Source organism: Anticarsia gemmatalis, chromosome 9, assembly GCF_050436995.1.
Source record: "Anticarsia gemmatalis isolate Benzon Research Colony breed Stoneville strain chromosome 9, ilAntGemm2 primary, whole genome shotgun sequence".
In the NCBI taxonomy this organism is placed as follows: Eukaryota; Metazoa; Arthropoda; class Insecta; order Lepidoptera; family Erebidae; genus Anticarsia; species Anticarsia gemmatalis.
Window position 1 is genome coordinate 11,584,948 of NC_134753.1, and position 27,113 is coordinate 11,612,060.

At 34.9% G+C, this 27,113-nt stretch overlaps 2 protein-coding genes across 2 annotated transcripts in view; one reads left to right on the forward strand and one right to left on the reverse strand.

Annotated features, from left to right (window-relative positions):
* Positions 1-27,113, forward strand: part of LOC142975288 (kinesin-like protein CG14535) — a 342,628-nt gene that overhangs the window by 113,728 nt on the left and 201,787 nt on the right. The window contains exon 4 of the mRNA XM_076118043.1: positions 5,833-6,239. Within this exon, the coding sequence (XP_075974158.1) occupies positions 5,833-6,239 (407 nt within the window). The remainder of the gene's footprint in view (positions 1-5,832; positions 6,240-27,113) is intronic.
* On the reverse strand, positions 6,890-8,418 carry LOC142975289 (uncharacterized). The gene is made up of 2 exons (XM_076118045.1): positions 8,305-8,418; positions 6,890-7,724 (listed from the first exon to the last, which is right to left on the reverse strand). Exons 1-2 carry the CDS (start codon positions 8,324-8,326, stop codon positions 7,219-7,221), a joined length of 528 nt encoding a protein of 175 aa, XP_075974160.1. The 5' UTR covers positions 8,327-8,418; the 3' UTR covers positions 6,890-7,218.

Sequence of the window (27,113 nt, forward strand, 5' to 3'; positions counted from 1 at the left end):
TGGTAGTGGCATGGTAACTTACTTACTACTTAACATCCACGGAAGCCATAGATTTCTTTTTGCAGGTCTTAGATTTTAGTTAAAATAACAATAGAATTTATAAGGATGTGTAAAAAGATACAATAACCATTAACATTGCAGTAAAAAAATATTGCTTTTATATGAACCAAAAAATGTTCTAAACCACATTAATCTATATTTATTTGATATATCATCATAAACTAAGCTCGTAAAACGCTACTTTTCACCAGATATGGATTTTTGCCTCGTGTTTTCTTCGGCCCGTGTGCAGTAATAAAAGAAATCACTTATAAAATGCACTTTCAAGGAACCGCCGAGGGTTGTTTGTGACACACGGCTAAAATGAATAGGCAGCACAATTATTTGTTTATTATATTCGAGAATATTTATGATTGATATGTTTTATGTATGTCTTTGAAATTAGTAGATATATAATTTTCTGCAAATGTAATTTTGGAGTCTCCCTTTCCACTAGGTTAGCGTCGCCAATAATAATAAATCAGTCAGACAGACAACGAATATGTTTATATGAATAAATCATTATCTGACAATCAACTTTTAACATTTAGCTTTACTTTCATTAATGTGTGTGGTTACTAATAGATCCAAGAAGCTCAACACACCTTTAATTTGTATTTGAAAATGGTCTCTGTCTGATTTCAGGTCTTTAAAAGTAAAAAAATATCATTAAAATCTGTTCAATAATTTTACGGAGCATAATAAATAAATAAATAAATAAATATTTAATGTCATAGAGAGGGATTATCGCATTTCAAATATAAGCATGAAATGCAAATACAATCCGATAAAAAACTTGGCTGGGTACTATCCCCTTCCAACAGTTAGTTGGCCATCCGATCGGTCAATACAGTACACGTTAGGAAACAATAGTCAACACCATAGGGTAGGAAATCTGGATGCAAACTCTATGGGGTGTCGCTCCCAATCCACTGGTTGTCGAGCAATAGAAGATTAATACTACCTCTCTTTTGTGTTCCTCCTTCTTGAGAACCCATAATAAATGTCATACATTCATTCATTGCTCTCGAGGACTTTGAATAGTTTTATCGGATTTGAAATGAGTGGTAACGATAACATTAATTTAAATTTATTTGTACATACGTCTGTAATCTAGCCGAAAGTGTATACGTCTACTGTTTAAGTGGTTACTCAGTTTCAACGTTAATTCTAAAGTCGAGTGAAGTGCTATTGGTTATTTTTTTATTTATAAAAACTAGGATTTGCTCGTGACCTCGTTCTTGCTCCTTCATCAAATCAGATGAGTGGTTTTGCAAAGCGTGAAAGAGTAATAATATACATACATATAACTTGATATCTTATTAATAATATTGAAACGTTTTTGACTCTATAAATTATTTTTCTAATATTAAAGTCATGAAACTTAGTTTTTATACCTAAATTATAACAAATTTAATGCGATAGAATCTAAAAAGTGAGTATAAATAACTGCCCAAAGTAAGGAGTTTTCTCGAACAATTATTTTACGTGTAAAACTCATGGTACCGACAGTTTTAGTTTCTCGTCATACAGTTACTGACATGAAAGTAAATTGCGAATTATACGTAACCGCCAGTGTTAATAAGATACTCAGCGTATTAAAGGCACTTAACTCTAATTTGCCTGTTCTAAGTGCCTGCAGTTACTTTGACGTAATTGAATAATTCACATTTCTACTTCGTTTCTACGTAGCGTATCTTACTGAGTTAATAATTACAAAACTGGCAGTTGAAGAAAAAAATATTAAGATATCGTTAGTAGAAGAAAAAAATATACAACGCAATCGTACCAAGTGGCGTTCTCTGGTCTCTGCGTACCCCTATGGGGAAAAGGCGTGATTTTATGTATGGATGTATGATTGTGTGTACAACCTTTAATCAAACCAAAAAATTTCATTTCCCCACATGCACAAGTTATGCAAAATAATGATTTAAAATTCTTTGTATTTCCAAAGAAAGTGGATCAAGCAGGTCAGCTTCTTAAGCCTACAGACCAGTGATGATCTCAATTCTGAATTTTGTACACTTTACTAAGTTGTTGCACTATAGTTCTAATTCCAAACATTTTAAATTGCCAGCAGCCCTCAAAGAAAAAAGTAAAACAATCAATTTCTATGTTAAAAATAGTTTAAATAATAACAAAACTTACCCCGGTCCCTAATCTTACGCTTCGAAAAACAAACTATACTAAATCCGGTTCCTATTTTTTGCATAATATGCAAATTACTATTTATGCAAAGAAATATTTTCCATTTGAATCAATGTTAATCTTAGATAAATCTATATTGAAGAACTATTAATGGGTCCACAGGAACCTGTTATACTGATGCCTCATCCAGGGCGCGATTGTACCATTCCTCTGGATATAGCCGAAAGAAAACCTCTCAACCAGGTTCAAATTTCCTAAATTTTTATCCAAATTACAAGCAAGTGGAGCCGCGCAGGTCAGCTAGCAAGAAATAAAGATGAAAATAGTAAATAAACATTAGCCCTGTATCAAGAACGCGGCTCTAACTAATTAGGACGGCTTAATTAGCGCTTCCTTTGAACAAAAACAAAAAAAAGATGTTATTGTACTTGGATATTTATATGTTTCTACTTAGGAATAGTGCCTTTGCCGCTGAACACAGCTTAGACAGAATTGTTTATTTGTTTATGCCGCCCGCTCTAAACACAGATTAATGAAAGAAATATATAAAACATTTTTGTGTATAAATCTCAGCTGTTATATCTGAAGTATAAAGTATACAAACGTTCCGCCATTTATCTTGTTCCAAGATTGTGGAATCGATGGAGAATTGATTTTTGGAATGTTTTTATTTGGGAGTAGTATTATTACTAACATGAAATTAGACGAGCAATTTTATGATAATTTATGTTGTAATTATACTTTTAGTTATGATAATAAATACAATCAAAGAACGTTCTAGAAAAAGAAAATAAGCATAGGTCCCTATCTACAAATAGTGAGATCAAAAACTATATATCTAAAACGTATTCTAAATGAAATAAAGCAAATCACGTTAACAATTCATTTCAGATCCCATTCAAAAACTAAGTAGGGCTTATAATTACAATAAAACCTTTTAAGCCCTCAAACACTAAATAAAACCAGACGGCAATCTAAATCGCAGAGAAAAACACCTGCAGGCCAGTAGTCCGGTATCAAAGTGGGGATCCTACTGTGTATAGGGCAGAGATGTCGTAGATATGTCTTTGCGACCATTCAGAGTCCAGTTAGCATTCAGAAAGACGCCGCGGGCGGAGGCGCGATAACATCTCCGTCACTACTCTGACAGATGGGGACTTACGGACACTTAGAACCGACAGCCTTTGTGTCCGACTGTTGGTCATGAGTTTTTAAACTATCACAGTTTGTACACCTAATACAAAATAGTTAACAGGACGAATTATAGTCAGTGGCTGACGGCAATTCGATCAAAAAGTCGAGAGTAAAATAAGGTTTCGTTAACCTTAAAATACTTATCATATTTAGGACCCGTTAGCAATTTTGTATTATGTTGATTATGAGGTCACGTTTGCCTCTGCCAATGTTCTGTGCCGGTAACTAGCCGGCGTTGTCTATTGACGATAGTGAAAGGAAATCGAATCGAAAACAGAAGAGTTCCTTTAAAAATAAACAACAAAATAAACTGTATAAAGCGGGATTACTTACTTAGACGCCCATTTATCATTTATAGTAATAAATTGTTGCTGGACCCGAGGCTAAATTCAGACAAAGGAACTCCTTACCGAATTAAGTCAGGTACGAAATTATGTTAGCTTGCTCATTTATAAAATCTAATCTACCTAAGAGCTAACCATTCGTGTTTTTTAGGACTATAATTGTACATATTACTCGGTTATTACGAGTATACCTACATAGCAAAAAAGTATATTTAATTTTGAACCTTGCGGTGATATTTTTGTTCTTGTTCTTATGCTGACGATTTGAGGAGGCAGAGAAAGTAGTCAGAATAAAATAAACTAAGTATATCTTTTTAGTGAGCTGTGATAGCCGAGTGGTCTAAAATGCGTGTCACACCCAAGTGGTCGAGTATGTGAACCCGAGGCAACACACGAATGACTTTCGAAGTTATGTGTGTATTAGACATAATTATTATTATCATTTGTTCTAACGACGAAGACAAGCTAACTAACATTTTTTTCTGCTCATTGTCGGCCGTCGTTCCGAACAGTGTGTCGCTTTACTATCGCTATTCACCTGACATCCTACAAAGGTGAATTGGCGGCAAAAGCATGTCAGATTCATTGCGCTTCCGCTAGCAACGGCGGCAAGTTCCTCGCGATATAAGCGGCAGTGGACGACGTGCAAATAATTTCACGGACTTTATCCTTTGGCGAATGCACATTAGAATACTCGGAAAGAAAATTCGTGGAAGCAAAGATTTTGACTTACTGAGCTACTTGGGGTTAGTAGGTAAATAAAAGCTGTAGAGAGTGCTGCTCTTACTAAAACTGTTTCAAAATATTAACAATTTGATGTAACCTGATTTGCTGTGACAACCTATAAATTTTCCTTACATCTTTAATTATTTTAAGAAGAAACGATACAAGTAATTTTTTTTTCGACACTGCTCACAGTGAATCATTAATATAAAATAAGATTGTTACCCACAAACATTTGCAATTGAAAAAGGAGTAACAGCTTTTCCGCAAACGTTGAATAAAGCGCGGTCGGTAGTGTATCCGACGACAAACCTCGAGGTCCCTTATACGATTTCCAGGTCGGACCATATGCTATTGGTATTTTTCTAATCTATATTAGAACTCTCTCATTACGAGTATAGGTACAGTCGTACAGTGTACAGTAACGTGCACGGTATATGGCAATAGGCTCGTCCCATACTAGATGGGACTGAAATTGTTAATGGCAAAATGTGGGTGTATTTTACTCACCTTCGGGTATAACAGGCGTGAAATTATGAATGTACACAATTTGAATTGATATGATCACAAGATAGGTCAAGGACGCTCAAGTTTAGTAAAACTAACTTGAGGCGACGGCCTCCGTGGCGCAGTGGTTAAGGTGGTCGCCATCGCCATCGCCGTCCATCAATAGGTGTTTCGGGTCTAGTTGTACGTGTCTGTTATTTGTACGTTTGTAAAAGACCCCGCCACACAAGAGCTATTTTTAGTGCTGAAATAGTCCCTCTTAAAATAAAAACAAAAAATAACAACTCAATTGCAATCCCATCAATCCCATCCATCATATAACTGAAACAAGTGAAGTGAGCACGGGAGAGCAAAAAGCGAATTTCACACATTCGAAGCGTTCTCATAATAAAGCCATTGTTCTGACGGTAACCGGAAACGGGCAGAGATATGCAAACCCAACTATCGACTTTGATGAGTTTCGGTGCAAAAATATTAACAAACGATTTAAACTGACTGAAATAGCAGTGGATAAATCGAGAAATGGATTTTTTAAATGCTTCTTTGTGTAATTTGAGGCGTTTATTTTAATAAGAGATTTTGGGAAATGTATTTCATAGTACCTATAATGTTTTGGCTGTTGAACTTTTGGCAACAGGTTATAATGAAAAAGTTTGAAAAGCAATGTAATAACATTAGTTCTTACACGTAGGTACATTTATAAACGGTTTGTGATGATTGGCTCTTAGAAAAGCTACACATTATAATATACTACCTACATACAACTAGTGAGATTTATAGCAAAATAATATAATTAACCAAGTCGCAATTAATTGCAGTTGATACAACAATGCATTATTTATTATTTGTAGAATCTGATACAATGATTTACTTTCAGGTCAAAGCAACCGCCCCGAAAATGGACCGTAATGGCTATTTCTTCTACGTCACTTCAACCGCCAAGAAAAAGAAAATCAACCTCATGCAACCAAAACCTCCTCGCGTTGCCTTCGTAGACGAGAAGCGGCGGCCAGGGGTGGCTGAACGGGTGCATACCATCGTCTCTAACGTGAATACGATAAACATGAGCAGTGTGGCTCCGACCGCCACTGAATACAGACGTGGGGACGTTATGACGCAGCGAAGCACTTCGCCCGCGCCACGCGCGCGTTTATACACGCAGCTCGAAAGTTACCAACCGAGGTATCATACGATTCGTAATAACAGTGATAAAAGAGTGGAGAGTGAGTGTAGGAGGCGAAAGAAGGAAAAAGAAAGGATTGTTGGATATCAACCGGTGGCAAGGTGAGTTTGTTTTGATGTTTGATAACAATGGCGAAAGCTTTGTGGTTTTACGAGAAGCACTTTTTTCTTTTGGATTTTGTGAATAATTTTCGTCACAACAAATAAATATACTTTTCTCTATAAAAATATGAAAATACTTTAATATAACGATGATACTTTTATATTATGCTGACCATTCATTTTTTTTGTTTTATGTTGTCCATTAGTAATGCGGATCTTTGATAGGTTTTAACATAACGAAAACTGCAGCAACGTAATTTGGAAAAATATAAGTTTATGGAATTTAAGAGCTATTTTGAGGCGATACTCGTGAGATACAGCTATGGGTAAGGAGTTGATGGATGCTGTAGGGGCTTGGGTAGCAAAGGTTACTATTCTATAATCGGACATATTCATTGGTAGAGACATCTTTGTCCAAATTTAAGAAAAACTGGGAATATCATATTGTTAAACAATAAATAACCCGTTCCCACTAAAACTTATAATTATAACTGTTAAAATTAATAATTATAATATTCTGTGGGTACTTTTGTTTAGTCGGTACTGAAGTAAAATTCTTGATGAATGTCGAAACTGGAACGAAAACATTAGGTTCAATAATTATTAGTAGATCACAATAATGTTCGATGCATAAGTTTAAAATAGTGACGTAGATAAATACATTTATTATATTTTTTGCATACAAATAAAAAAAGATCATCTTTAAACAAATGCGAGGCAATGTACATGACAATAAAGTTCTAGAAAATAAAATGATAACATCAAAGAACTTTAGAAATTTTAAAGATAATATTATTAGTATAAGTATCTTGTTTCTCAGTTGACAACTAGTGTATGTCAAATTGATGGCCAGTGTTCAGTAAATTATTGCTTTAAAGTAATCAGTTAAGTTGAAATTTGGAGTATAATCACTAAAATCTAAAAATTAAATCAATGTACAGCATAGTGGTTTTCAAATAGTTCTCAATCCCCCAAAATGTCATTTACCAAACATTATCTTTAATGAACCCCAAGCCACACCCATCCTGAGTTTATTGATATTCTGTACACTAGAACTTTGCAACAAATTTGCAGCACGCAATAAAGTATTGTTATCTTTTTTGTCGATACTGTTAAGAACATTCTTAATTTCCAAAAGTATTTTGTCATCTTTGATAGTGTCTTTTTCTTCAAAACGGTCCAGTATTTTTTTAATCGAGTCTATATAAAATAAATAGTTTCTGAGTTTGCAAATATCATCTTTATCGCATACCTCGTTGATTCTTTGAAGTGCTGCTGCTAATTCATCGGTCTTTGAATGAACTAGGTCATGTTGTTTTCGTAACTGAATGTCAGATTCAACTTGATCGTGATGATCTTTCTCGTTAATGTCTCGTGGACTGCGGTTCAATGCTGATTTTCCATAGTCGATAGCAACGTCTTGAGGCTCATCTTCGTGGTTTAATGAGTAGGAATATGCTGAACACAGTATGAAGCCGAACACCACTGAAAAGATATACAATTGTTAGAACATAAATACATGAAAATTGTGACGAAAGTACGTCATTCACTACGATTTTAAGAAACTGTTTTCACCTTCATCGAGGAGAATTTAAGCATGGCATAGTACCGACAGTGTCAAGCATGCCAAGGCCTAGTTTCCGAGAATATGCGCATGAAGGGATACCGAAAGATATTTTTCCTTACTGATGGTGGTTGTCGGTTCCTAAGCAGTGCCTGGGCGTCAAAGACGTTAAGTTCTCAGTAATCCCGGGAAATCCACTACTTCTTGCCTTACATGTCAGATGTATGAGGATTCAGGCGATTTATTGTGTGTTCTGTTGTCAAAGCTGATCAAGCAGACTGAGAGGCCTTGACATAGCTTAACTACTGTTATCTAAATTGACAACAACTTGGACATACTTTGAACTTGCCCTTCGAAGCATGAAGACGCTCAGACGATACTTCTATGCGGGCACCCATCTTAAGGCCAACCGCGCCAACGGTGGTTTAACCCACAAATCGCTTACTGACTAATAAACACAAGGAGCTAACGCCTATATTGTAAAAAGAAGAATTTACTTACATTTTATAGAAATATGTAGCATAGTGCTTAGAGGTTCATTTGCATCACAAAGAGTTTCAGGTTTAGTTTGTAATTTTGTATTTCAGAAATATTTCAGTTTATATACGTTCTTCATATCACGTTTTAGATACAGTGATTGTTAATTTAAAATAACATTTAATTTAAGGTGATTTCACAAGTTCGCGTCCATTTAGTGGAGTTATCAAATATTATTTTAAACACCAGTATTTTTTTATTGATTGAAGTGTATTAGAAACTGTTGTTAGTGCCCACGTTCGCCCCAGTTGTTAATAACGAATATAAAGGATATTTTTTTAAGAACTTTAAGAATTACAGTCCATCAAGATTTTATTCAATTTATTTGTTATTATAATTTATCTGATTTTTTATACAACGTGGCAATACTTCCAGCGTTCTGAGAACGTTTCCGGTAAATGGCGAGAAATAACTTCGACGCGTAGCGCACTCTAGTTGTAATATATTTTATGAATTAAAAAGATTAATTTAAGATTTTTAGAGCATAATTTATTTTACCGGTGACCCGTTAAATGGCCACGAATAGTAGCACGATTCTCTACCAATATCGACCATCAACAACCGGCTAGCTTTCGAGAAAAAAGAAATTAAAATCTGATCAGCGCCTCTTGCGGGGGCCGTAGGAACTATTTCTGCAGTACATTTAAAATGCCAATGCGTGGACGTAGTGATAGACGTAAAAAGGCGAACATACCCTACTGGGAAAATAATTGATACATTGCTATTTAATTATATATTAGTTATTAAATAAATGATTTTTTTAGCTAAAGTAAGCAATTTTTTAAAGACCGGTGCAAATTGTTAATTAAAAATAAATTACTAAAAATATTATTACATAAAAGTAATTTATATTACAATACTAATTGTGATAAATTGTTATGTCGCGTCACGCCTGTCGGGTTAAGCATGTAGGAATGAAAAATTGGTCGAATTTATAATTTTTTTACGCCTATTAACTTTACTGAGTTTTTCCGTGTTTCGGAAGGAACGTAGAATTTTTACCCGCTGTCGTTTTCAAATTCTTTGACAGTCGTGTAGGTAGTTGAAAGCGAGAGGTATCGTGTTATAAACCTGGTAACTGGGTTGTGGAGGTCCGATAGGCAGTCGCTCTATGTAAAATACTGGTATCCAGCTGTATCCGGAAACTGAGACTCGAAACCGACTCCAACATAGTTGAAAGAAAGGGTTGGCTAATATGATATACATAATATCACGCCTGTTATACCCCAAGGTGTAGGCAGAGGTGTAGGAAATACATACGCGTTTTGCTACTTGCAGTACGTCAGACTAACAAATGGTCATCATTGTAGTCAATAAACTGACTTATGAATTAAAAATAAAACGAATAAATAACACATTCGTAAATCGTACAATGTCAACTAACGCACGCATTTAGCGTACGTCCCACAAATAATCCCGAGTCAATACAAAATAAGTAAAAATACCGTTATTGATTCATAAAATGACTGCTACTTTTAAAATCCGATCGTTTATAATAAAGATGACACATTACCTTAAACCTTATTGTACTTTAATAACATTTTTTAAATATAATGTGACAGTCACTTCAATAAATAAATAAAATTTTATAAAGGTGGGTCCACGATGGAGGAACCGAGCCAAGCATGGGCCGAGCAAACATTCGTGTAATAAATATTGACTCACAAGCCTCGAACGTACGCGCTTCTACAGTTCGACATCTCAGTAGGAAGACTTGGCGTTCACGATTTATATCGTATAATTAAGAATTCTGTGTATTTTCAAAACCAAGCCTATGATGTTCTGAATTCTGAATTTGATGTACCTTCGCTAGCCGCGATCCTTGCAAACGAGACTCTCTACTAAGTTGTTAGACTATTGAAGTAATTTGTGCTCGATCCGTGCTCCGTTCGTGCTCGGCTTTTCCATCGTGTTCCAGCCTTTAAGAAATCTCGATGGTTCGGGAAGGTAGCCAAACGTCACTTGAACATAATTAAGGAGAATTTACACCTGACGAAGGGTCGGACTCAGTGGTGATTCACGATTCATGTCCAATTGAAAAGAAAAAGATGCTGCTATACCAAATGTATCTCGACATCCCTTTCTAACGGTGAATACAAGGTTGCTTTAACATTTCTAAATTCGACCTCTGCCAACGAAATTGTCTTGTTAAACTTTTTAGGAAAATAGGTAAGGTATTTTTAGGGCTTACACACAAATTTCGTTATTAGCATTTAGGAGCATTTTAAATGGTTTGTAACAGGAAAGTGACAAAATACATCATGGGCGTAAAGATGGAAGTTTTTGTTTCAACAAATTAGTATTCTATGTATAGCAGTTTGGTACCCATTGGTAGACCCTTACTATAGGCATCAATGATTTGTAACAAAAACAATGAAAAAACAATTTGGTAGTCAAAGTGATTTCTTTTCCGACTAGGATTTCTTTCTTTCTTCTGCCAGCTCATCTCATTAGCCTTACTTTTCGAGCAGGCTGTTAATTCACTTGCAAATTTTGCTTTTGATAATCATAAGTATTCTCTTCCGTGAGTACAGTACTCTCTACCGTATTATCGAGTATCGATTTGACATTCAAAATGTACTGTAAAATAGTTCCTTCGTCGCTCGCTAGAGGCGCTGATCAGGTTTTCATAAAAAAATCTCGATAGCTAGCAGCTGGTTAGTTGATAGTTGCGGTAGTAGAGAATCGCGTTATTGACAAAAATTATTTCTTTTTGCTTTCTGATTATAGAATCAGAAAGCAAAAAGAAATAATTTTTTTTCGATCTGGGTTCTTTGTATAGACAAAGAACCCAGATCAACAAAATAAAGGTCATGTATAAACAATTACGTAAACAAAATCCGTTGCAAAATGGCTATAGGCCCAACAAGGGTAATATAATTAAATTTAAGTAGAGATTATCACAACTCAGGAAAAATCACCTACATTTAGCTCAGGCTAATCAGAACCGCAAATTCGTTGGCCGTATTATAATAAAATAGATAATCCTTGTGCTTCGTAAAAGTAATTAAAAAAGTTTAATTGAACGGTATAAGACGGGGCCTCGTTCGCTGAATTCTCGTTTAGGTAAGTAAATTGCTGTATCATTGACTGGTTTTCGGTGTTTTTGTTGGCACAGTTTTTTACAAGATTTAAAAAGGAAAATGTCATGTTTTGCGTTGTATTTTTAAGTTTTTGTTAAGAGCAGTGATAGCTGAGAGATCTAAGCATTTGTCGCCCACGTCAAGTGTCCTAGAGGATCAAGAGTTCGAACCCGAGGCAACACATCAATTACTATTCGAAGTCATGTGTGTATTTTATAGAACTTGTTCTAACGGTGGCGGAAAACATCGTTCGTATAATTTTTGCACCTTGCATGTCTATAATTTTTTATACACACTCCTAGAGGGTATACAGTCTAAAGCTTATAAACTTGATAAATAAATACTTTATCTTTAATTTTTACTTCGCAGTGCCTTTTCTGCATAATTGACTTTGGCGTTATTTGCTATCATCACCTATATTTTGTTATCAGTGAATGAAAATAGCTTCGCAACTATTAATACAGTTACATTAAGTAGCAGTCGCAACATAAATCATAATATATCTATTGATTCCTTATCGCAATGCACTGTCGTAAAAGTCACGATATTCTAGTGCAGTTTCCTTGCCTAGTAAAATATTGAAGGGTTTACGAGAGGTTAAAATAGTTCGTGTTGACTTCTCAATTCAAGTGATATGGACTTTGGTTGTCGTGGTATTTTGAGCGACCCATACATGTATGTTTAATATCACACTTGTTATACCCGCAGGTTCAAACAGAAGTAGGTATATAAAATCGCCCACGTTTTGCCAAGGTAACGTTGTCGCCACTTATTTATTTTTATTTAACTTATGGAACGGATGTAAGTCCAATAAATTGTTACCACATACAGTTTGAAAGTGTAATTACGTTTTTTTCTCAATTAATAAATAGGAGCTGATTTGTTAAGAACATAAAACTAACAATGTAAGTGACAAATTGTGAGTGTATTTCATCCATCCCTACCTACCCATTAAGGTATAACAAGCGTGATATTATGTGTGTTAAAGAAAGAAAATGAAATATCCAAAGAACGGATTCACTATCCAAAACTCTTAAACATTACTAACGTATTCCGTTTGTCGATTCCATAAAACATTACCGGGAACGTATTAAAAATGTATGGCAAGCATTTGTTTGGTTCGAATCGAGTTGAAGTGGATTCGTACAAGTTGGGTGTGCCAATAAAAGTTGGTCGGGAGGGTAATCTAGAAGGCTTCGACATGCCTAGAATAAATACAATCGCACTTGTTTTAGAAGTAATATCTATGGACGGTGTATGAATTTAAAAGTAGGTTAGTAGATTTCAGCATACGTTATTGTAATACACTTTCATAGATTTTTTAAGAACCTTTCGGGATTGAGTTCTTTCTAGCTAAAGACCAGAACAAAATTATACACGCCTCTAAATAAAAAAATCTTTAATTTGCCCTCCCTTAGGGTTGAATTTCAAAAAATTCTAAAACACGTTACCTTTTAATTCGTATTTACAAGCTTTAAAATTCGGTTTTACGCATCGAGAACTAATAACTACCATGTAATCCTTCGTCCCCTATCTTACTAATTAAAAAGTGATCTTGCACAGGGTTTAGATGCCTACTCTCTCTAAAATTTTCACAACAAACGCCATTTTTTTTTTGTTTTTATAATGGTACGGAATTTTTTGTGCGTGAATCCAACGCGCACTTGCCAATTTTCTTATTATTTTGATACACTAGTGATGTCTATCTGATCAAATTGCCAAAACGTGCCGTTTAGTTTCAGATTTTATTCTATATTTACATTAACACTAATCACTACAATCAAAACTAAACAAATCATCCGATTAATCGTCCAACAATTTGCAGGATGCGTACGTCAAAACGATTCCGCTATATCGATTCCTATCAGGTGTCCCGTGCGGACATTGTCACGTCAATCACGGCGATGTGAATAGCCCTGCTAATTAATTAACACTGCCTATTCAATACTATTTACATTAGTGATTCTATTAACTCTAGCTTTGATTTGTAGTCATCGGTGATTCTTATGAGTAATAGGATGTAGGGAACCGTCTGCAAGCTAGTCTACGATTAAAATAGGTTTGCATCTACCTTTATTGCTATTCCAATGATCGTCGTGAACGATGATACACAAAAAGCTTGGTGACACCTAGTTAAAGTTCATTGGGGTCATTGACCTAGAACTCAACATCAAATACCTATTACTTTATCAAAACTTTAATCTACGGACAAACGTAAATGAAATCAATTCGACTGCTAAATAAGAGGCCCCGGGTTCCATTCCGGAGTCGGACTAAGCATTATAGATCTTTTTCTAATTACTTTACTACTATTGTACTTTTTTTACTGAAGTTTGGTAACGTGTCCGGAATATAGCAATAGGCTGGTTACCCCCTATTGCAGGGGACTAACATTGTCAATAGCTAATACATTGATAAGACCACTTGGCCCGACCCAGAAATTAAACTCCAGACCCAATGATCAGCAATCGGAAACTACCGACCGCTCCACAGGCAGTCAAGTTTACATAAATTATCACATAATTATCGACTCAGAGTTAAAACGTATAATACATTATATTATGTACGAAGCCATCAGACTTCAAAGGTCCTGCACTCACATGTAATGAGAGCACTCGCGGCATGGCGGTAAATTAAAAATATTTTCAAATTGCAACCCACGCTTGTTGGATTAAAATACGTATGTAATAAAGGAAGGGTGGTATTTCATGTGTTTTTGTCTTGTTTGAACTTGACGCAAGAAAAGTATTGATAAACATGTTATAATGCCCTCCTGCGGGCCTATCACTTATCTCAGTTGACCACTAGTAAACATCAAATTGATGGTCACAGTAGTGACCATCAATGTATGTATTCGTCTGACGATTGAGAGGTTCCCAGTTTGATTTCCGAGTCGGCCAAGATTAGTTTTTTTATAAACCTATTTATTTGGCGAAAAAACGAAGTGCTTAACTTTTCTGTACTGCGACTACGGCTTTATTTTACCCAAACGACTTCGTTAAAATCTAGTAAAAACGCGTGAGTTAACAAAACAAATATATTGCACGGCCGAGTGTGCTTTAAAGAGGACATTTTTAAGCTGAAATGCGACCAAAACAATGTGTATGCAGAAATATTGTGAAAATAGTGTATAAATATAATAAATAATTAATTATTTTTAACTGCCTCTCTGTCGCAGCGGTTAGTATTTACGACTGCCGATCTGCCGATTTGAGTTCGATTCCCGGGTCAAGCAAAGAGCAAAGTTTGTCTCTTTTGGTTTATATTAAAATATATTATATGTCAATAGTAGCCTAAAGCTTGATGACATGTCCGGTAAATGGCAATAGGCTCGCCTCCTATGACATGGGACTTGACATTGTTAATGGCACCCCTGCCTACACCAATTCGATGCTATGCATGTATGGGCATAATTATTGAAGTTTTTCTCTGAAAGCAAACAGTGTTGCCATTAAACTCGAAGCGGGAGAAATAACAAATGGAGCGGTAGAATTCTTTACAAGTGGTGTTGCCAGAGTTAATTCTTTGGCTTCCAATAAAAGTTTTCTAATACTTTTTTGTAAGCCTGTATTGCGTACAACGATCGTTTATGAGTTCCTGAACTGTATGTTTATTATTTCTTGTATTCTCTGAAATAAATAAGTATATTTTAGCACTCATACATAGCCCCAGGTTAGCCCCATGTAATAGCAATATCAAAATTGATGACGGGTCTTACGAGATGAGAATTTGAATTGTTTCCCCAAAGCCAAAAAAATAAAAGTGTCATCCAAAAAACTTTAATAACATATTTTATTTTAAAATTATAATATAGAAGAGGACTTAACGAAAGCCCAAAACTTTTAAGACACAAATAAATAAAACGTAAATCACAAAACCCTCAATCCTTACATTAGTCTACAAAGTTTCCCAATGATCCCTTTCAGACATAGAGTAGGTCATTACTACGTTGAAGTACTTAGAACAAACTCCAAAAACAGAGTTCTGGAAATAACTGAGAAAGTGTGTGATAATTATTTCAGTACTTATTAAAAAGATAAGATTATATCCATTTTGGGCAGATTTCATTTTGAATCATTTAATTCAAATTACTGGCTTTGATGCTGTAATATAGTGGATTGACTGCGGCGCGGTAGGTAGAGTAAACAACTGCTAATTATGAGGTACCGGTGTCGCGGTTTCGTTAGCAAGGGCCGTACGATAAGCAGACGCTCCATGTAAAATACTGCATCCGGTGAGACTGGAAGCCGACTCCAACAAAGTTGGGAAAGGATAAGCTAATGATGGGTACAGTTCAAGTTCTATTTAAGCAGTTAGAAAAAAATAGCGCTTACCCAAAACAACGAAACAAATACCTTGTGATCGCAGACGTATTAATCAGAAGCGTCATAAACGAAATATGCGTCATGAAATATCGTCCCGGAACAAAAACCAATGGTGCTGGGGCCAATTTGTTGATTTATCGCCGCTAAAACTCAAAAACAGCTGTCGTTTGAAAAAGTTGCGTTACGGCTTGTTAATTGTACACTTGTTTGAGGTTAAGTTCGTAAAGTCACTTCTGAGTTATATCCTATTGGTAGCGTTTCCGTTTCCAACTTCGGGTTGGAAGGAAAATTTAAAGTGTGATATACACAGCATGCATACCGTATAGACACAGTTTTTCTTTTCATTTTCACTTTTGTCAAATAAATAGAGAACGTATCAATTACTTTCCTTATTAATTATTTGAGTTACCTACATATTTGGCTACATTTTGACGTGATCGGGATGAGTCTCGGATTAGATCCCAGGTTGGGCCAAAAATTTAATTCAAAGCTTTTCTGACAAAAAATAAGACTTGAATTGCTCAGAGTTAGGAAGTTGAGTTTGTATCCATCCGTCCTATCTACCCGTATTGTTTAGTTCAAAAATCGTAGCGGTAAAACAAGAAACAGCCAAGAAGACATTCGGATCTTTCAAAACGCAAAACAATAATAGTCGTTCTACTCAACAACTGAAGGATGTCACGCTCAATAAAATCAAGTCAAAATTCCGGAACTCAACATTGGGCGCATAATAAAACTTACGGAACAGGAAAACTTGACGATAAATCACTGAAAGGTCGAATATGCCTCACTGAGAAATCGGTGAAATGTTATTTTTTGGTTTTCTCGATAGAAAAAAATGTTAATTTTGAGTCGTGAGTGTGTTATATCTGTATCTTTTATGCTTAAAGAGGTCCAATGAAAAAAAATCCGTAAAATACATTAAAATAATTATGGTTAAAAATATTAAGTGCTGAAAATTTTACATTTTAAATGTACCGTAGAAACTGTTATGTTTATATGGCGTCCGCAGGAAGCACTGATCAGATTTTCATAAAAATAATCTCAATAGGTAGCCGGTTGTCGATATTCGATAGTAGTAGAGTACTACGCTGCTGAACATAGAACTTTACATTATAAACTATAAAGTAAGATAAGTTTAAAAGTGGTATTATAGTTAACCGGTTCACATACTACAACAAACATAAACGTGGCCTTATCCAGACCGTCAATGACTTTATAGGCTGTTTATGTCTACAACAAGTACCTGATAAATTATGAAATTTGATATTCGCCGATTAAGTGTTTTAGCACAAGGAACATTTTCATTTTTATTTACATACAGGTTATTATGTCGTTATCGCGGCGTTTGATACCTATGTACCGTATATCTACATATTTACCTGACAGTGCCCATATAAGGAATATAATCGTTTTAAATTAAGTGATTAATACATTTTAGTTCAGCATAATTATCGGCAGTCTAGAGCGCAATTTTAAACAAATTTGTTCGATATATTTATTGATAGGTGCCTACTTTGTACGTGCTTTGCATTTACATAGATTACGTAACATTACGCCTGTCATATCTAAAGGTATAGGCTGAGATGCATGAAATATGGCCGCGTTTCACCGTTAAAAATGTTAGTCCCATGTAATAGGATGCCTTACACCGGCGGGCTTATCACATATCTCGGTTGACAGCAGCTAGTGTACGTCAAATTGATAGCCACTATGCAGACAGTGCTTCCCTGACAATCTAAGAAAGAAAACAATCTACAGCATAGTGGATTTCAATTAGTTGTCAACTAATATACGTGATGGCATGTTACCAAGCTCCGGGCTAGTATTTAGATTTTTTCTAGTATAAATTAGAAAATAACAATAACTCTAACGATCTCAGCAGTCGAATACACTGCGCCACAGAGGCAGCCCTAACTCTGTAATAGCTCTGACCATTGTAATCCTAACAAAAAAGTAATTTTGTCATCATCATTTTTGTCGCCACATACCGATACGATCATAAATATTGTAATTTAGTGCAGTTTATCTAAGACAAAGTCCCAACCCATACTAAACGAGACAATAATGGTTAGTTGTATTTACCAGTCGGTATAAGCCATCAGTCAGTTAAGCAGCCTAAGCGCGGACATCACAAAGACGGGTGGCCGTTTTTGAGCTAAGCATCTCATTGCTCCAGCGGGCTCGTAAAAAGTACCTTCCCGTTGCTGTCAATAATTAGGAAGATTCCGTTGTTGAAAGTCGTAAAGCACGACAAAGGTCTTTCGCATGGTTTGAATAACTTTGACACTATGTTGATCACTAACTACAAAAAATCGTACAAAGATTAAAAGCTTCAAACTTCATTGTTATTTTAACATCACAGACCAAGTTCATAGCCCGAGTAAATACTATTCTGGAATACAAACCGAAGAATATAAAGCCAATTAAATATTTATCATCTACAACGTTCATACCTTCGGGGCGTAATGAATAAAACGTAATATTTTATTCATTGAATACGGTACAGGTCAAGTTCGAAGCTAGTAATATTTCAGACTAGACGTAACGTATATATTATTCTATGAAAGCAATTTGTCTGAGAACAATGAAGGATTTTTCGCTTGAAGCCAAGGGCAATGTCGGTAAATAGTGGTAAGCTGGCCCTTGGACTATATTAACGTGTGGTCTAGGGTAAGAGAGTTTAAATACGCGGTTCAGAATTTGTTTATAGAAATTCATACATAACATTACGCCTGTTACACCTGGAAGTGTAGGTTAAGATGTATTCACCCCCGAATTTTAGTCTAACGTAACGGGGGCCGAAACAACCCGAGAAATTAGCGCGAGACCAGACGTTTGCACTGCCGCTTAGATCACAGAAGCAAGTATGTTATTCACAATAAATAAGTGCCGTCTCTGCTTTCACGGGCGGACTCTCGTGACTAAGACAATTCGCAAATAAGACCCAGTAACATTTCTAAAACAGCTAATTAAGTATCACACCAATAGGTCTAGTGTGGGAATCTAACCAACGACTACAACTCCTTACAAATAATTTTTCGGTGAATGCCTCATGCCACAGAGCGTCGCCAAGGAAATTAAATAGTATGTTTTGTGGATGTGTGGCGTCCCTTAAGCACTGCGCCACGACGGCCACAGTTAGTTTGCGAACCACAGTAAATCTTTTTATTAAATCGTTGTGATGTATAATCAACGTTCAACTTTTATTACTGTATAACGTGGGAAGAGAATCGCTTGAAACAGGAGCTCATTAATAAAAGCCCGCGGCATTTTGTTCATTTGATTGAACCCGACTGAGTTAAACAAACATAGAACAGTAGGTAATTCACTGATATGTACAAAAGCTACGTTATTTAATATATGTACATGCGGTTCTATTGTACATTTAATTGTCAGATGCGAACATTAGTTATTATGCAACAATTTCGGTACTAAAATCCTGAAACGAATTTGGCATACGTGGTATTGGGCAGCAAGTTTCATAAACCATATAGCGTTTTGAAGATATGATCTTGAAATTAAGGTTTTTTTGTACTAGACCGTGAGGACTTAAACGGGGAATTAACTGGACTGACAGACATACAGGCTATTCTGCAGAAATGCCCGCCGAATATCGCAACCATAGGTATATAAGTGATTTAAACATATTTACTCATAGTTTTGGCTCTTTATTTCAACTAAAAAGTTTTTAGGTAGGTCGAATATCGTCTACTGCCGAAGCGATTTTTTCATACAAAATTTATCGATAGCTAGCCGGTTGCAGATAGAGCACAGTGGTAGAGAACTGCGCTACCCGTCAAACGATGATCAATCGCTCTCGCTCCGCTTGCTACCAGGACCACAGAAATAGTGAAGAGCTTACACGGTCATGGTCCGATAGCATCGGAGTATCGCTCCTAATCGTCTATTGTGCAGGATAACGATCTCTCGACGTGAACCACAATAGAGCCTGCGTTTCCCACGTGACGGCGCATCACTCATGTTTGCTTTCTAATCATTGCGAGTTTAAGTTGGGTTCATCAAGATTGCGATATTAGAGCAGTGATATGTTTTACTGGTACGGTAGTCAATGGAGTCAACGAGCCGTGGGTTCTATAGGTCTATTGTCGTTTAGTGTTGTTTCTCCGTGTATGGGAGGATTGATATTATTTGATGTAACGACTTCGTGTAATGCTAGAAACTTGATGAAGATTGAGATAATATTTTTCATGAGTCCAAATAACAATTGTAAAAACAAAGATTCAGACAATTTATGGATAGCAGTTCGTTCTAATGTTAGTTTATCGAATGTTTTCAGGATACCATTTAGCTAGAAAACTACTAAACAAACAAATGTTAATTAATGAGAGTCAAAGAAACCGTTTTCAAAAAATACAATAAATAAACATTCAAAAACAACAACAGAATTAATTTCATAATACACTTCCTCTTTTAATCAGTTACAAAACTGAATTCAACAAGAAATATACAAAACCAATCTATTATGATGCCGGCTAAAAATTATCATAGAAAATAATAAAAAAATGGATACAGAAAATATTTAGAACAAAAGCCATCTAGTTTTTATACACCTAACTATAATCACAACGCAATAGCGAGATTGGAAGAGAAATTAAATTACTATATAAATTATTGAGCGGCCAGCGTTGTTCGGCGTTGTTTCTGCCGTGAATTATGTAGCGTTTTAGTGTTCTCATGTATGGGTGAGCGCTGCAACGTGCCTTGTGTTGCACCTGTTACATCGATGCTTATTTTATTTTGGTTCTTTTCTACGGGATTTTTAACCACTGTTAACTCGTTATTTGGGTTAATAAATCTTGTGGTACGGTCGGTAGTGTATTCAACTGTTGATCATGAGGTCTCTGGTTCGATTCGTGGGTCAAGAAAAGTACTATTATTGGTATTACTTGTATTAGCTTATGTATAAATAGTAGCTAGAGATTTGTCTCGTAAATTTGCTTCCTCCCTATGAGCAATTGCCTCTTGGGGCTAACATGGTTAATGGCGAAATGTGGGTGTATTTCATACACCTACAACTTTAGGTATAATGATATTATGTTCGTATGTAATATATATAAAAAATTAAAAACCAACCCCTGGGTTTTCCTTACTATTCAACATACTTAAGTTATCAATATTTTACAAGAATTATTACAGAAAATGTTGATTTATTTATCCATTGTTGTATAAATAATATAACATTGACATCTGTTCTATAAATTCAATACAAAGTGTATGCCGCCTCATAAGTCAAGCATGCATTTACAAGCGCTCTGTGAGAATTCAGAAGTGCACGTTCTAACGCCGGCTTTAAAGTTGTAGCGAAACTTGTCCAAAATATATCCTCGTTACTTGTTCTACAAGCCTGTAAAAGCGACTGTTAATAAGTAGTAGAAACTTTACATATGTTACAACAACTTTGTTCTGCAATGGCATGAATAGAAATGTGTATTTTACATTTTTGTTACAAATGCATACAAAGCAGCACGACTATTATACCTGTAGGTGTAGACAAAAACTTATGAAATATACATTAGTCAAAAGTTAGCTTCTATTATTGATCAATATCATGTCATTCATGTCCTTGATTCAATAATAAAGATGACTGTCACATCTTACATTATTGTGGTTTACGATCAAACGTAAATAAAACGTATTATTCTATATATTACAAACAAAATTACCTACAAATTATAATTTATAACACAAAAACAACAGCAACACTACGCCATTTTTTGACTTGATTTAACCAACATGTGTCTTGTCATTTTGTTGCATATTGACAATGCATATTAAACACATTATTCATTTTTACGAAATCTTCAGCATCATTGTCTTGACCTTATCTTAACTTCAGTAGGGTTGGTACAACATGTTTATTACCAACAACATACATTCTCTTTTGAGAATGACTCTTTCCCTATAGGGGTAACCAAAGACCAGAGAACGCCACTCAGTAAGATCAATATTCATAAAATTTTCATACTGCACTACTTAACTTTATAAAGCCCTAGTACCAGAAAGAATCAGGTCCAATTTTACCTCTAATTTCGAGGCAAGTTTTCCTTAGCAACGTGCATGGCCTCGCGAGGTTCACCTCAGTCCTCACTAGCTAATCCCAGTGTCGCCTCAGGGCATACTCTACTCTGTTTAGGTATTAATGCTGCTTGCCATCTGAATGGAACACTTGAATTTTCCAAGCATCTGAATTAAAATGGCCTAGTATTTTTAAGTCTCTGATTCTCAGCTGGCGCGAACAGTTGGTGGGATTTTTTAAATTCTCTCCGCTTTTGCAGAAACACGTTTTAATATTTTGGTAAAATAGCATACTGGATGAAAGTTTTGAAAATTAAATGCATTTCTTTCGAGTTATTTCTTAAAATTATAATTTAAAATTTAATAAATTAATAAAAGCAATTTGCATTTTTTGAAATGTCCCCTACCCGGACTTGGCCAGCGTGTTGGATTCAAGGTCTAAACCCTCAGTGGCACAGAAAAAGGTTAAAAAAGAAATCATAATGTTTCAACTGCATAAACTCCAGATAATATTAAAGTGTTTTAAATTAATAGAGTTCTATTGTTGGGTGACCATCAACTAGTTACTTTAAAATAATAACTATTAACAATCTAATCAAAACAACTTCTACAGTTTATAATAAACTAAGTATATTATTTATCTATTCCAACATTCCAATACCATTACCTTAAATCAAAACTAAATCCTTCCTACATTCACTTCAACCTATAAGTAAACCAACGCTTACATTTCACTCATATATATCTGAATGTTTGACTAAATTACGAGCTCCCCGTCTTCAGCGCTAACTCGTACCAAAGACCCGTAGAGCTGCTATTTAGACGCCTTCGAGATAGTTTATACTCAACGTAAACACGCCTGCTTAATTTACTACGGTTTTCTTCAAGCAAATCCACTGCTTTGTATACTTGTACCGTGATTTTAATTCTTGATGCGGCTAATGAATTAAGTGCACCACGTTTCTTGACTTTATCTCTCGCTTTCGCAATATATGGATGTTCAGAAAACACGATACTAGGAATAACCTTACCTACGGTTACTTTGTTGCTTCAGTTATTTGCTGCAGCGCTTTATGTTTCAATTTACAGATTTATATCGACGTAAAATATAAGTATCTTATTTTCTTTTATGACCGAATTTTAGTGTGGAGCTATTGAAATCAATTTTCCAGTATATTTGTTCGTTTTATTACGTTCAGGATAGGAAAGTACTAACTTTAAAATTGCATTCGTAGATCATAGATATATAAAGTGACTATTTGAATTATTGTTCTGCATTAACTTCAAGAATTTAAATGTCATACTATACTAAGTCAATCATTAACATATAAAATAGTTTAACAAAATTGAATAATAGAATATGAATTATAAGTACTTATACTTATAGAAAACATAAAACACATAAAAAAAAATTAGTACGTCGATAAAGACTTAATCCGTACAAATCGCAGAAAAGCTTGCGATTTTATTTTAATGTTTATCGTAGCATTACATTTATGTAACGGTGACTTAGTTTCACTGATATCTTTCCATACCTTTTACCCTTAAGTGTTTAGTGCATTCGCGCATAACATTTGCATTTTCCACTTCGGAAATATTTAAACTATTTTCTTTATCTACACCCTTGTAACGTATTCCAACAGCAAACAAAGAAATAACGTTTTGTTTAACAAATGCTGCTTAATTTACTAAATATCTACTACAAATTGTTCTCGTTTAGAATTCAGCAAACAATCCTTGAATTCCTTTCTAATTTGTTGGAAAAATTCTAGTACGTGTGGTGTGGAATGCTTAAGCACGGAACTAAGGATTCTAGTTGTATCTTTAAATAAATTAAAGTTTGCTGTAGTTTTTTCGTGTTGGACTGGCAACGTACTGGACATTAAGTAAGGTTACTGGAGAAACTACTGTAATAAGCACATAGTGTCTGCGTTATACTGTATAAAACGGACACAGTGTCTCACGAATGTATTTTACGTTTTCAACTAAGTATACTTTATGGCTTTGCTGAAGTTGAATTTTTGGTTTATTTAATTTTATGATAGTTATTTGTAGATAATAAGTATGTTTAAAAAAAAAAAGTTTTTGAGTTACGTTGAACTAAACTGTTTAACGATATTTTTTTATCCACAAGATTAAATCAAAAATATGTTCACTTGTGTTCAGTGATTCAGAATGCAGCAATACTCAATATTCTCGTTCTCTCCTAAAATATTCGTATAAAAGTCATCTGTATTTAAATAGTATAGTAGCATAGACATTAAACAAAATCTACCATTTAATAAAAATACGATCAGAGGATCCGTACATGATGTAATTGTTACGAAAAGATGTACAACATGCCTCTCGATGGATCCCGCGACTTTCGAGTTATAGACCAAGTTTCTACTTTTATTACTCAGGAGTTATCTCAACGGTCGACCCCATTTGATTTTCGCATAAACGATCGCTTTTATGCGAAACTTTTTCGGACATTCGAGTTTTGGGTGAAATTTTATGAGAATGTTCAATAAAATTATTTATTGAAGAATTGTATGGAGCGAGTCTCTTTGCGGTGTTTTGTTTCTTGGTTTTATTACAGATCAATGTACTTGTTCTCACATTTTACCATTTACTATCATATTATTTTCCCACTGTTATTTCAATTCTACTGTTCAAAAGTTGGTATTGATACTTATTACTTTTTTACGCAGTAAAATTGTGCAACAGTAAGTTCAAAGTTTTTAATTAAAGTAATACACAGACGTAATCGCAAAGGAATACAAATTATAACATTCACACATTTCGTAGGTACATAAATAAATTTTGATCTAACTTAATTCAACTTCAATTCAAATTTCTGAAAATGTATCTTGATTTACATGTAAAATACTTCTTATCAATGTATATCTTTCAAAATAGTGAAAGTTATAAAAAACTATAGTATGTCCTACGCTCGATATTACGATGTATAGTAATATATACTATGAGTATGGAATAGCGATCATTTGGTATGTAAAAAAAATATTATGTCAAACTTTTGATGCTCGACAGCACAGATTGTAGAAAATCGCGCTATTGATCAGTAGTATTGATTCTGTACAGTCGATACTATCGAGTATCGAGAGTTTGACATTTAAAATGTACTGCCAAAATAGTTCTCACTGAGCCCGGTAGAGGTGCTACACAGATTTTAGTATAAATTTCTCGATAGCTAGCCGATTGTCGGTAGTCGATAGTAGTAGAGAATCGAGCTACAGTTCTCTACACGAAAACTCTATTGCTACCTCGAAAATCGATAGTAGGAAATTGCTCTTCTTTAGGTAGTCGTAATATGTAAGAATGTTTGTGAATCAGAGGTCCCAACAACCCAAAACTTTTGATCATATTGTTCAAGTAAGTTGAACCGGCGAGATTTGTTTGTCAATGTTTACTACATTTCGTATAGAAGTTAGCTCAGACATGCATATTCCCTCGCGATGTTCCGTTTGATTTCCCTCACGCTTTTAGTAAAGGAATAATTAATTCAAATCGCATACAAGTACTAGTTAACTTGAATTCTTTTGTTTCTATGTGACGGGTTGACTCATAACGAAAATCCTGTTAAATAATAGCGTATCTTAAGAAGTATGAAATATACCTACGTTTTGTTATTTACAGTAGTATTGCTACCTATATAAAAGTTGATTAGCATTTTGCTGGGCGCGTGATTTGATTACCAGCCACTTATAAATACAATAGATATTGAAAAAATCAAAGGGCCCGTTACCCGGCTCGTCCACCATTAGCTGTATAAGTCTACACATTATAGAAATACTCAATTATAAATTTTGTACCTTTCGTTCAAGGCTCTCTCCTTAAGTGTTCGGACTATAGCATCTGCCTGTCCGAGATGAATTTTACTTAGTTCCTGTCATTTAATCTATAATACAATTAAAACATAAAACGAATCCGTAATCATTGACATTGTTAGACATTTAGCTAGTCGTTTTCAAACTATACCCGTAGAACGGAACGTTAACAGCGTGCGTAAAACGAAATGAATCGACAATAAAGTCATTTAGTGTTGGTGACTAAAGTCGGAGTATTTAAATGTACTCACTTTATTGCTAGGGTTTAACGAGACTGAGAAAAAAAGCGATAAATAAGACATTGTTTTTGGTATATAAAATGGGAATTCAATTATTCCACAACCGAAATTTTACGTTGGGAAACAAACATGGCTATTCCAGTGCCGGAATGGCACTGTTGACACGAAGATAGTTTATAAATTTAATTGCTTTCTTAAACTACTTAAAGCTACGTATATAATGTCTTTAATGATGTAGTTAGGTATCAACTGTTTTAAAAGCCGGAGAGGGTGGTGTGGGAATTGCTCACCAGATTTTGAATAATGAGTATTTAACTGCTCACTACTATTGACAGGTTTTGTGTGAAAACCTAGTAAACGATTTTGTAAAGTCGAGGCTATCGGTTAGCAAGCATACAACGTTTAAAATTATTCGTTGAAAACCTGTTTTACAAAATACACTAGAGGCGCTGGTTAGATTTTATAAAACTGGTCGACTGGCTAACTTGTAGACCACAGTAGACGGTTGCAGGAAATCGCCCTTTTGGCTAGTACCTTCAGCATATTTTGCAAGAACTATTCTAAACCTCAAACTCTTACTAAGTCGGTACTAACGATTGAAGAAAATCAGGCTACGCGATGATATGAACTTCTACTATGCATACTACAAAGACGAAAGTCGTATCGTGTCCTATAAAAGCATTTACCAAAGTCCCTAAGTAATCAACTCACATTTACAACTCCGTAATAACTTTATAAAGTATCTTATGTTATTGCTTAAAGACTAATTACATTCTTTGGCATAACGAGTTGAGTTTAACAGCCGATGCAAGTGATGCTTCAAAACTGATTGTTTTATGGCGTTTTGACGGTTGTTTTAGGATGGAAGCTTAATTTTAACCTTATTTATTACTGCCCCCGTAGCGCAATCGGGTGGTGTATCCGACTGCTGATCATATTAAGATCACGGATTCGACCGCCAGGTTTGTTTTTAAATGACTCTTGGTACTCAATAGAAGTTTGTTGTAGCGTAGAGTTAAGTAACGCGCAATATGATCGTCCCTTTTTACATGGGACTAGCATTGTTAATGGCGAAACGTAGATTTGTTTGCATTATTTTCGGGTATAACATTCGTGTTAGTTTTAATAATTATTTTTTTATATAATTGAATTTTAAAAAACACAGTATATTTTTGTCCTATTACAAATATTTTACCTGAAATCAATATTATTACACCACTAACACACGAAGTCACAGAACTAACACTCAAACGCTCA

Coding starts and splice junctions, on each gene's coding strand:
- LOC142975289 (XM_076118045.1), bottom strand. CDS start 8,326: ATGCTACATATTTCTATAAAAT. Junction 7,725..8,304: donor GCTACATATTTCTATAAAAT/GTAAGTAAATTC, acceptor ATATCTTTTCAG/TGGTGTTCGGCTTCATACTG.